This window comes from Chlamydotis macqueenii, chromosome 2, assembly GCF_036417535.1.
Source record: "Chlamydotis macqueenii isolate bChlMac1 chromosome 2, bChlMac1.mat, whole genome shotgun sequence".
In the NCBI taxonomy this organism is placed as follows: Eukaryota; Metazoa; Chordata; class Aves; order Otidiformes; family Otididae; genus Chlamydotis; species Chlamydotis macqueenii.
The window spans coordinates 22,825,878-22,838,086 of NC_141557.1; the positions used below are offsets into that span (position 1 = coordinate 22,825,878).

At 40.1% G+C, this 12,209-nt stretch overlaps 1 protein-coding gene across 2 annotated transcripts; it reads right to left on the minus strand.

The window, feature by feature from the left end:
* Window positions 1–240: 240 nt before the first annotated feature.
* Window positions 241–11,929, minus strand: SRI (sorcin). 2 transcript variants are annotated; one of them, XM_086741541.1, is made up of 9 exons: window positions 11,582–11,929; window positions 10,289–10,372; window positions 7,026–7,095; window positions 6,244–6,287; window positions 5,131–5,278; window positions 4,863–4,976; window positions 4,336–4,394; window positions 3,616–3,685; window positions 241–385 (listed from the first exon to the last, which is right to left on the minus strand). In XM_086741541.1, the coding sequence occupies exons 1-8, from the start codon at window positions 11,630–11,632 to the stop codon at window positions 3,659–3,661; spliced, it is 597 nt and encodes a 198-aa protein (XP_086597667.1). In that variant the 5' UTR covers window positions 11,633–11,929; the 3' UTR covers window positions 241–385; window positions 3,616–3,658. The 2 variants fall into 2 exon arrangements, with proteins under 2 accessions (XP_086597667.1, XP_086597666.1); XM_086741540.1 differs by lacking the exon at window positions 241–385 and having other exon boundaries at window positions 2,962–3,685; window positions 11,582–11,927.
* Between the last annotated feature and the right edge of the window lie 280 nt (window positions 11,930–12,209).

A 12,209-nucleotide genomic window follows, 5' to 3' on the forward strand; every position in this document is an offset into this window, starting at 1 on the left:
GGTTTGCATGTCTGAGGGAAACCTAGAAAAGTTATCTGCATTCTAAACTATGCCCAATTGTCTGCGCAAAGGTCAAGAGCAGTCACCCCTCTTAGTATCATATAAGCATCCTTCCGCATGTGTGTTCTGGGAAAGAGAAACCCTTAATTCTGAGTTATTCTGTCAGTCCCTGTGAATTTCACGGATTTCTGAAATGGTTATGGAGAACAAAAAGCAATGCTTTCTTGGGTAAGCTAGATTTTATTCCTGGTTCTGAAGCAATTTGTTTTACAGTATTATCAGTTTGTGTTTACAAGATCACTTGAAGAAAACCCTGTTGGTTCACACTTACTCTCACACCATTTCACTGTCCAGTAGCTGGTCGGTGCTAAAGCAGTAATTCAGCCTGGGGAAATAAATTAAGAAAGACTTAGAGTGTTTGTTATTTGTCCTTTTATTGGTCTAGGCAACTGTTACACTTCTGATTAAAAAAAACCAAAAACCAAAAAAACCAATAAAACGAACAAACAAAAAACCAATAAAACGAACAAACAAACAAAAAAGACAAGTGTGCAAGGCAATCTAAACACATTTTTTTAAGCCAAGCTTTTATTTGTAGGTGCAATTTTACTCTCACATATTCTTTCAAAAGTAATTCTCGTGATTTATTGGATAACTTCATACCTGTATAGGAGTGTGGAACTTCTGGGGGGGGTCTCAGATCATACTTATATATAAAAATGTTATATTCATTATTGCCTGATGTTTTCTGTCATTAGTAGTTTCAGGCCTGTGGTGGATAGAGAATTAGAAGAGCAAAAGCAAAAAAAAAGTAGATCAAGGTAAACCAGCTTAGTAAGTGAAGGGGGAAAAAAAAAAGCCATGCAAAGGCAGTCACTCACCACCTCCCACCAGCAGACCAACGCCCAACCAGTCCCCAAGAAACAGCTACTCTGAGAGACCCACCCCTGCCCCAGATCTATTGCTGGGCATGACGTTATGTAGCACGGAATATCTCTTTGGTCCATTTGGGCCAGCTGCCCCCACCACATTCCCTCCCCACCTCTAGCCCACCCTCAGCCTATTCACTGGGGTTGCAGAGCGAGAAACAGAGAAGACCTTGATGCCGTGCAAGCACTGCTTAACAACAGCTAAAACACTGGTGTGCTATCAATGTTATTTTAGACACAAACCTAAAACACAGCACCTTACAGGCTGCTATCAAGATAATTAATCGTATCCCAGACAAACCCGGTACAAGACCAGAAACACAATAAAGCAAAAGTATGACAGAAATGCTATGTGAGTAAGGAACATTTTGGTAAAGATGTTTAGCCCTTTTTAGGGTGAAATTAACATTGTAAGGATTAATATTGTATTAATACAAAATAGTCTAATCAAAACCCTACAGGAAGAACAGTCTTTGCTTCATACTCTTACTAACTTCATCAGCTGTCAAAAGTTTTGAACTACAGCAGAACTGATGCTGGCTACTTCAGTCAGACAAACCTTTATGGACTTCGGTCATTTTGTTAGAAATGTTTTCTGTAGCATTCCATGTCTGTTTCCCAGCTTTATGTGCAACAAGACAGTGTACAGTTATAAGAATGTGGCAGTATAATCATGTCTATGCCTTTAAAATTCATTTTTGAGGGCAGAAAGAGAACTAGCTGAAATGAAACAATATTAAATGAAGCAATATTAAAAGGATTCTGAATTTAAGTAGAAAATACTAGTTGCTTCTTTAGGTGAGATCAGCCAGCTTTGAATTTATAGCCCAGAAACTAGAGATCTGGATTTTACAGTATTCTTGGCAAGCTAGGGTATAAAATAGTATCTTCAAGCAAGATTTCTACTTCAAGGATGTCGTAGTTCAGCCCCAACGGGGACCAGACTACGCAGTCTCTCTCTCACTCCCCCCCACTCTCCGAGAGAATAGGAGGAGATTTGACAAACAAAAGAAAACCAGGAAAAAAAAACCAAACACGCAGGTTGAGATTGAACAAAAAGTAAATTTAACAGTAATGACAGAAGAAAACAAGAGAGTGATGGAACACAAATACAGTATAATAGCTCACAACAGATCTCCACATCCAGTCTCTTCCAACTAGGAGGACCTCCCTTCAGCACCCTCCTCACTTATATACTGAGCATGATGTCAGATGGGATGGAATAGCCCTTTGGCTAATTTGGGTAAATTAACCCCAGCTGTTAGCTAATTAGTTAACTATCCCAGCCATAGGGGCTACCAGCTTCAGTTCTCCACCCAGCTCAGGTAAATATTAACTCTATCCTGGCCAGAACCAGGACAAAGGATTATTTCTGTTGTTTGTCCAGTGGCATATACACATATGTATCTATATACACACAAGTATGTATAGTTTTGCTTTCATTCCTTACTGCAAAGATTCTTCCCCAAAAGAACATCCTTCTGGCATTCTTTGCATTTACAAGGCTAGCAAAAGAACATCTGTCACTCCCTCTGTCATATGCAGAAGTGACCAAAAGTAACACAAGTTTTATTAACTTACTTCATTGGAAAAAAGTTTGAACTACCTCCATATAGTGCTGCTCCCTTTTCCTACACAATGTCAATCTTCCCCTCAAAAAAAAAACCAAAAACCCAAACAAAAAAACCTACAAGAACCTTATCAAACCTAAACCTTTGCTGTTTTTATTTCTATTACAAATCAAACCTTTTTTTTTTTCCCCTAAAATATCTCAAGCAAAAAAAAGTCTTGCATTTCTGTACCTGGTTTTGTGTAAATTCTATGCCACTGTTAACTACTGCTGTGACCTGAAATAATAATCTGGCAAGAACTTTTCAAAGTGGGGTTTGGCCCTTCTATGTTGGTTGGCATATAAAGGCAGGAAAGCTATGTTAGGGTTTAAAGTGGACAAGACAGAAACATTAATTTGCACACAACTGAAGCTTGGAAGTTGATTGTTAAAGGTAAAGTGAATGTATAAACTGACACAGTGTAGTTTTCGTATGTTTAAAAGTGTTTTATATAGTGACACAAAGAGAGCAAGAATATTATTGGAACTAAAGCCCCCTATACAACAGCACGCTGCCAGAAGAGTTCTCGGATATGTTTTGTCGCATCCCTGCTTACGAGCAGTTCTAACAGGTAGTCTTATGCTCAGTGCATGGCGTCACAGATTTCATCTTGACAATAGCTAGCTGTCAAGATAAGCAAACTTACTGATGTTCTAACAGACCAGCGTAAAATGACCATTCCAAAAGCCCTTTCAGTTTGTACATCTGTCTTATGCTCTCAGAGACAACAGAATATGTATCATCTTATGTCATACACGTGACACTGTTTAAGACAGAAAAGTTAAGCTGCACTCCAGGTTTTAGTGAATCACAGTAAAAAAAGTGAACACATTACAGAAAAACTTACTATCTGCATAATTTGAGTTACACATAGTGAACTGCAAGTTTATGAAAATAAAAACATATTTCAACACAGGTTGAAAGTTAAAGATGACAGTACATGAGTAGTTTATATTCGTTGTCAAAACAAAACAAAAAAAACCCGCAAATGTGTGAAGCGATTCCTTCATAAAATATGCAATTTCCAATATTGAGATACACAATCATTGGAAGATTTGGCAAAGCAAAACACAAACCGGAATGTTAATCATGATCATCCACGGCTTCCTTCCTTTTGATTTAGACACTCATAACACACTGTATGAACTGAAAAAAAAGAATAACCACTTATTACATGTATGGTAAAGAACAAGTTACCACTTATTCTCCTAAAATACCCATTGTCACTATGCTTTTCTGTAAACAAATTCAATCCTTGAACAACAAAGCTTTGAAATTAAATATGAAAATTAGCTAACAGTTAATTAGAACAAAGCATCTCCTTAATAATAACAACAAAAAGCCCAGGAGTACTTGAATCTGGTGTTCTCCTTTTCCTGTACAGATGTGGCCAGGAAGCCAAGACCTACAAGCCTGACTGAGTGTGATTTGTCTGTCCCCGCCACACCTTCCCCAGTCTTTCCTGTGAGAAAAGGCTATCAAGCCTCAATATGAAAAAAAGAAAAAGAGTTACAGAAAGTTTTTTAGCAAGCAACGTAGCCTCTTGGATCTTCTTGAACCACGCTAGTGAGAGGTCCAGACAAAAATGCACAGTAACATTTTATAAAACTCAATAAAATATGTGAAAAGTTTTTGAGACAATATGTAACAAAACCCAAAACCTTTGTGCTCTCAGGTAAGATTGTAAGAGCAGGGAAGACAGGTACAAACTCAAATCATTACTGCTTGTCTTCAGTTTAAAATTTTTCTTTTAATTTTACCCTGTAATTTTAAGACATTCCTTAAAGTTCACTTACATCATCATACTGGAAGTTCACAAAACCCTGCTGAGATGTATCCCTTCTTCTAAAACATTCTGCAAAAATGCATTAAGAAAAAAAAACAAACTAGGTAAGAAGAATTACAGTTAATCCATTTTTTAAAAATACATTGTACTTTTATAAAATTCCCCAACTCACACGAATAAATAATGAAGACAACTGCAATTCATTCCAAGACTCAATTTCCCGTTCCTAATTTTCATATTTATCATATACAACCCTTTATGTGCTGTTAATAAATACAGTTTCCTAATTTTGATAACATGACTCTTCTAGTCTTTGGAATAAACCCTACATTAGTTTTATGTTCATTTTTCAATGAGGATTTAAAGAAAAAAAATCATAAACTATACTCGTTCCAGTTCTGCCTGTAAATTCTATATAAAGAAATCTATTCTGTGTTACATAAAAGTTGAACTTGAGGTAATAACTGAGTAAGCAGATTTTATTAAATAAAAATATATTATGGGGATGATAGTAACAAGGCTATAAATCCAGCATACCAGTGAGAGCTCTGAGTTTCACACAGCAGGCAATGTAATCATCAAATGTAATCTTTCCATGACTGCTGTATCGCCTTGTGATTGCAGTGACCGCCTGTGGGCTCAGTCTAAATCCTATTTGAAAATAAAAAGTCTGTATTGAGAAGACAGGTAAGCTAACAGAATCCAACACATTTTTAATTGGAAATACCATGTGTCAGCTGCTGCAGGATGAGAACTGGGAAATGCTGTAAGTCAGTGTCAGAAGCAAGAACATTTCACAACTTACCCATGTTCATCAAGGCTTTCTCCAGTTCTTGGCGATCCACTGTACCACTTCTATCGTTGTCAAAACTTACGAAGTGCTGCTTCCAGCCATTGACCACAGCCCAGAGTTCTTTAAACTCATTAAATCCCAGTGTGCCAGACATGTCCCTCTGATTCCAAAGTTAAGCAAAACGATCCTTAACTTAAAAAAAAATAAATTTAAAAGTCCTCTTTTCAATGGAAATTTATATTTTTATCATCTGTAGTTAAAAACTCTTTCTTGTTATTATTTTTTTCTGGTAGAAAACTAACTAGAGCATCCCACAGCACAGAGAGAGAGAATACTACAGAACAAAATCAAAGGTCAGAGAACTTCCTCTCCCCGCTTCTTCTCAGTGAAACCTGATAAAAATATTTGCTCTTTGTGAATTTAACTTAGTTCAAACGCTTCTTTTTTACCTGCTGCAGTGTAATTGTTATGAAATATCCAAAATAAAAACAGATGCCAAACGTAAAATTACTTTAAGTTAGAAGAATATCACTTCTCTCGCATTCCAAGCGGTTTGTTCAAGGCAAGCTAACTGCTTTTTTCTTTTTAAACAGCAAGGTATTTGAACATGACAATTTAAGTTTTGACTAAAAAACTCCAAATATTCCAAACTTGTACAGTACACCTAAGTCCTCCTAGGTCCTTCTGCTGAACGCCATATACCATCCCATTAGGTACGTGAACCTGATTCATTCAAGGAATAGGATTTAGAGGGCCTTAGATTGTATTCAGGCTGTGTAGTACAAATGGTTCATTCCTTAGGAAGGACATTGACAATGTTATCTAATTTCAAAAGCACAACGAGCGATTTGCACAAACCTCTGTTCTGGGCTGCCAGACCTTACTTTGCAGTCCCCTAGGCTTCTTGTGGAAGAAGATCAGCCACTGAGAGTCTCATTTATCAGAATTATTATTTCATCCTGTAAAATGGTTAAGAATGGAATTTTGTAGTTCCCCAATCATAATGATCACAATACTTATGAAGTAAGGGCTGAATAGGATTTACAGAGCATTTCCCAAAGTTTTGGCACCCTCTATCTTTGCTTATGTAATGCAAAAACATTTACTTTTCACAGTAAAGGATACATCCAGCATAGAGATCATGAGTCTGCAAGTCTCTAAGTTGAAAGCTGTTTAAATCAGGAAAAGAAAAAATAATTTATATTAAAAAAAATTATTTTCCAGTTTGTCTGAATGTAAATTTTTAAATTGCTTTTTATTATATAGTGATAAAACATTATAATATATGAAATATTATATAATTGCTTCCACTGTACACAGCCATACCATATTTTGATCCAAGTAAGAGCTGTTAATTAATACTTGTTTGAAAAACTGACAGCAGACAATCTGGAGGCAATTCAAGTTATATTTAAAATTAATTTGTTCTTATCTCAATCCATAAAGGTTTTGGGTTTCAGTCAAAGCAGTTATTAATATTTCACCGTAGACACCACTTCAGAAGCAAAGCCAGTTTTACTCACAAAAGCCTGATTTTGTAAATTGAACACTAGGTATCCCAGCAAAGGAGTCAGGCCACAGAATTTTTTGGTCAGTATCAAAGCTCAATTTAAAAACAAAGCAAAACATCTTTTTAAGAATTGGCTGTCCATTACAAAACAAAACACTTCTCCAACTCCACAGCTCAGCACTGGGGAACCAAGGAGCTGAGAAGTCCTATATGCACAGAACTGAATATAGAGAATTTACGTTTCAAAGTAGTCCACATGGAAAGAAAGCCCGTTTACCATGCAAGTAAAAAAAACTCTGCAGAAAGCACAACTACAAGCATTTTCTATTAGACAGCAAAAGAATTAGTATGCATTAGGGTTGGGTTTTTTTTTGGTTTATTTACATCATTAACTTACGTTTATAGGCTCCTGCAATCCCTGACTGGGTGAGACATCTCTGTAGCTCATCAGCATCTATTTGTCCATCCTTTCGATAACAGAAGAAGTATCAGCTATTGTTCTAATTCCCTCTCCCAGGCTGGTTATTCCCAGTACCCACTCCCTTTCCAGTGGCATTAAATTAGTTATCCTTTTACAAACCAACTGATTACCCTTCTGCTATATGACAGAAACTGCTTTTTATAACCCGTACCTGTAATGATGTTTCTTTAGCTGACTTTTTTGCAATATGCACTAGCTTTCCCATCTAGTAATGTATTAAAAAAATGAACTTTTTTTTTTTTTTTGAAAACCCATCAAATCAACACCATCAATACATCAAATATTGGTAGCGTATACTTGAGAGCCAGCTGTATAGAAACTAAGGCTAAAAATTTTGAACAGAAAGATAGCTTTCCTTGAAGTACTAACTTAGTGGGTATTTATAGTCACTTTAGATTATATGTTTATGATCTCAATGCTACAGTAGGAAACCTGGAGCACAGATCACAAATGCCCTCTTTGCAAGACACCCTTAAGTCTTACAAATTAAAAAAAAAAAAACAATTGGTTTTTTTTTTTTTTAATAGTAAGTTGTTAGCAGAACAAACAAAAGCACAAAGCAAAAAACTTTGAAAGAAAAACATAACAAACCCAGAAAAGATACCCATCTGCACAGTTTGGAAAATGACTCACTTCCAACACACCCCGCTCAGAGCCAAACAGAGAAAACAAAACTGCCAGCTCATGGAAAGCAATGAGCTGTCAAAACTGGAGCTGGAGTTCTAAGTCACATTCCTCACACACCCAATGGGATGTTCAGTTCACAGAGAGTTTGAGTATAATTTAACCTAATTCAAAGATGGAACATTATATCTGAAGATATAGAAAATTATGTGACTTTTGTAAAGCATTAAACAGGGAAAAGAGAGTTGCTTTATACTTGAAACAAATTTATTTGCCTCAGAATTTTTTTAGTGTTTGTAAATCCAGTAAGCATTTTTTTTTCTTCCTTTTTTTTTTTTTTTAAGAACAGGGATATGCTACTAAATGGCATGGTGGGAATGGCACAGCCAGGTAACTTTCAGAAATGAAGCATCATTATTTATAGGACAAATAGTAGTTAACATCTTAAATGATATTTGACGAGGTCTGAAAAGAGGAGCAGTAATATTTTGATTTTGATTGTAACAGTAACATTTTGATTCTATGTAAAATTAATGGTGGCTAAACCCAAAACTGCTTCCAATCCACTCTGTCAGTCTAACTACACAGATGTATTTAAAACGTTACATTCACAGGAAAATTAAAAAAAAAAAAAAAAAAAAAAAAAGAGACAGATTTGAAACAGCCACGTATATTAAACAGCAAATCTCTTCAAAGCCCTTGTGCCTTTTGAAACAAAGGCAAGATCTGCATAACTTTAAAATAATCAAGCAGACAGAAAAGCATGGTTTGTAATCATGATTAACACTATCAAAAAGATGCTTGGCTTTTTTTTTTTTTTTTTTTAAGTAGAACTTAAGAAGTTAAATTAAACAAGGCATAGGGGCTTTGCGAACAGATTAAAAAAAATTTGTTACTTCCTACAAAGACAGACTCAGTTAACTGAATAAAGACTTGAAACAATACTTCTGACTTTCTTCTGTAAACAAAGGAAAATAATTCCTCAAATCTAAGACAAGATTTCTGTTGTAAACTACTTCAAAGAAAGCTCAGAGATAACAGTATATATCATATAGGTATAAAAACAACACAGAGAGCAGCAAAATATAACCAAAAACTTTACTAACTCTACAATAAGTACTTAGAGAAAACTGTGAGATGTGGCTTTTTACAGAATTGCACAGATGGCTGTAAAAGCAACTGATAATTTACCTGTTCCATTTCACCGTCTCCTTACAGGGTTTTTACTTCTGCACAGCCACTGTCTCTGAAACAGACTCTTCCAATTCCAAGGATAACATTTCAAAAGCTACCCAGTTTACTTCAATAAGGAATGATTTCTACAAATAAGTAGTATTTAAGAGTACTAACTTAAGTACTCTTAGTGCTAACTTGACCATACCCATTAGCTCACTGGTTCCCCCGCTTTCAATAACCATGCTTCACTTGTGAAGCCTGGGGATGGTCTATGCTCTGCTGAGGTCCAGCTCCTGCCACCTCTTCTCCACAGGCCTGCATCCTCTTTGCTGTTACCTCCCTTCCTCTTTACAACTACGAGCTTCTGCATTTTTGCAGCATCAGTTACTGGCTCCACTGCTGATTCCTGGCACACATTCCGGTGCCACCTGGATGCAGAAGCATTGCAGCTGGCAGGCAAACTGTCAGCACATTCAGCAGAATTTAGCTTGGGCTCTACCTTACCAGAGACCTGTCTCACTACACACAGGTCACTCCAGTGTTCTCCTTTTGTACAAAAATACATGGTCTACATATTTTCATAAGCAATGTTAAAGTAGTAACATATAGACTGTAAGATGCACTATTAATTCAAAAGAATAATGCAGACAACAACAACAACCCAAATTACAGTCTTGAATTGGGAATTTAAACATCAGCTAATATTGCTGAATTAAAACTTTCATGTTGTGAAATGTTGATGTAACTTATTTGCTCCTAAACTTTGTAATATAGTTTAAGAACCATTTATTTCTAGTAACATTCATACTCACACAAAACCAATTATATGCCACAAAATTACAGGAAAGAAATTAAAAATGCAATGCAGAATGACAGAGGGGAAAAAGAAAGGCCTAAATGAAAGCTGTGAATGCCTTTTCCTCTAAAAGAATAATCACTCTTCCTACCAGTAAACTCAGATAATAGCACAGCTCAAGACTGCTTTTCCATTTGTGAGTGAGCAATAATTTCCCACTCTTAGCCAGGCCATCTTCACATCCCATGCTTCCTACTGTTTCTGGCTTCTTTCTCTTGAAGCTGACAGCATTTCCCAATCTGGAGCTGAGCCACAATTCAGTTACAACATTTCATGTAACTATATAGTCCCTGTACGTACTTGGATAGGAAATAGAGCGTGTACATGCATTTACACACACATACACACAATGTATAGAAACTAACAGCATTATTCAAACTGTATAGTTACTGTGTATATAAACACTTGAAGCAACAGTTCTCCTGACTGCAAACATTAGGCGCTCCTCCTTCCAAAAGCTTACATAGAAATTATTCCCCAGGAAAAAAAAAAAAAATCCAAGAAATAAATAACATAAGCTTACCTGCCCTGCTACTGCAGCAAAATAACCATACAAAGGATCCTGAGCTTGTCCAGGGAATGCTGGTCCTCCTGGAGCTCCTCCATACTTTAGAAATCAAGAAGAAACTTAATTTTAAATAAATTATTCAGTTAACTCTTAAGAAACTGCAGTGTTTGTACTTAAGAATCAACTTGTGTCTTTATATACACACTATGCAAAAAAGTCAAACCAATCAAAAAAGAAATTCCTTAAAAAAATACATTCCACAATTTTGGTATTGATATATTCATTTATTATAATTCAAACAGATCTGTGTAAAACCTTGCACAGGAGCCATCCACTGATCTAGACACAGCACGGTGTATCTCATCAAGGTTGAATTTCAGTCTACTACCAGCAGAAAATGGGGTACTGAACACAAGACTACTAAAGGCACTGCAGATTTTTCTTTCCACTTCAAAAAAGTTGAGCAAGTCTGATCTCTAGGGAAAATACCTGGAAGAATACACATTAAGCATAGAAATTTTTCAATAAAATTGATTCTTAAGAGAAAATCATGGAATGACGGAAGTTAATCCTGTTCGACAGAGTTGAACCAACAACCTGTGTGTGTTAGAGTCTATACCCATCTTTCACTGAGACAGGAACATGCCTTTTTTGGAGATGGCCAGCGTTTGACCAGGTGTACCTCGCCCTTCGAAGCCGCTCAGCAGTTTACCGGCCCCAAAAGGCGAGGCCAGCTCTACCCAAGGTTTTAGACACAAGGCCTCGCTCGGGGACCCCACCCGGGCAGCGACAGCCCCGGCCGTGACTTCCGCCCACCGGCAGTACCGGCCGGGCACGCACCTCCTCCCCTCTGCCCTCCCGTCCCCTCTCCCGCGGGCGGTGCCCCGGGCGGGCTCCGGCTGCCTTTCCTGGAGGGGGAGCGGCGGGCGGGGCGCCAGGCAGGCCAGCGGCCCGCCTCGAACCTCGCAGAGCCCGCAAAGCCACCCCTGCCCGCGTCGCGGGGACGGCAGCCGCCCCCCTGCAATTCCGCTGGAGGCCCGGGCGGGGCCGCAGCAGGCCGACGGGCTGGGGGTCGAGGCCCGTTCCCCTCACCGCGGGCGGGACAGCCCGGAGGGCACCTCAGGTCACCAGCAGTGCGCGGGGACTGGGGGGAAGGCAGGGAAGGGGCTGCTCTGCCTCGCGCGCCATCGCCCCCGCCTCAGCCAAGCTGCTCCGCCGCCGCGGAGGCCCCGAGCCCAGCCCCTCAGCGGAGCCGCGCCCCGCCAGCCCCCGCCGCCAGCGCTCAGCTCGCTGCCAGCCCCCACTCACCCCGCCCTGGTAGAAACCGCCGCCGGGCGCCGGCTGCCCGGGATACGACATCTTCTGCTGGCACCGGCACCTGCCCCTGTCCGCCCGGCCTCGCCCGGGCGCAACCACCCGACCAGGAAGGGGGAGGGGGATCAGATCAGTCCGCTGTCTCCGGAAAGGCCGGGGCCTGGAAGCTCTGCAACTCCTGCGCGGCAAGCGGCTGCCTCCAGCCACCGGGGCAGCGCCAGGCGGTGCCGTGGGGAGCAGAGGGACCACCCCCGTCCAACCCTCCCTGCATCGGAGTGGTACGGGCCGCCGGCGCGGAGGCGGCTATTTCCTCCTCTCAGGCACTGGGCGGTGCAGCGCTGCCTCAGGGCCTGCCCGAGCCGGGGTGGCGGGTCTGGCCCTTTCCCTGCGTTTTCTGTCGCTGTCGGTGTTGGCGGGGCTGCGGGGCCGGTGGAGGCGAAGGGGAGTCGGCTCGGCTCCCTGCCAGCAGCTTCGGACACAGGCGGACCGCAGCGCCCGCGGGAAGGAAACCGCACCCTGAGCGAGCGGCCGCGGGGAGCCCGGGGGCTTCGTCCATGGCGGCGGCCGGCACAGGCCACGTCCCTGGCACACCCCGGGGGCTGCCGCGCCTCTGGAAGCAGCT

Bases quoted from the DNA above. Each gene is read 5' to 3' on its own strand.
- SRI (XM_086741541.1), bottom strand. From the start codon at position 11,632: ATGTCGTATCCCGGGCAGCCGGCGCCCGGCGGCGGTTTCTACCAGGGC. The intron at 7,096-10,288 runs GTAAGCTTATGT...TGTTATCGAAAG, and splicing joins TTGCTGCAGTAGCAGGGCAG to GATGGACAAATAGATGCTGA. The intron at 5,279-6,243 runs GTATCCTTTACT...CTTTGGAATCAG, and splicing joins TCATGATCTCTATGCTGGAT to AGGGACATGTCTGGCACACT.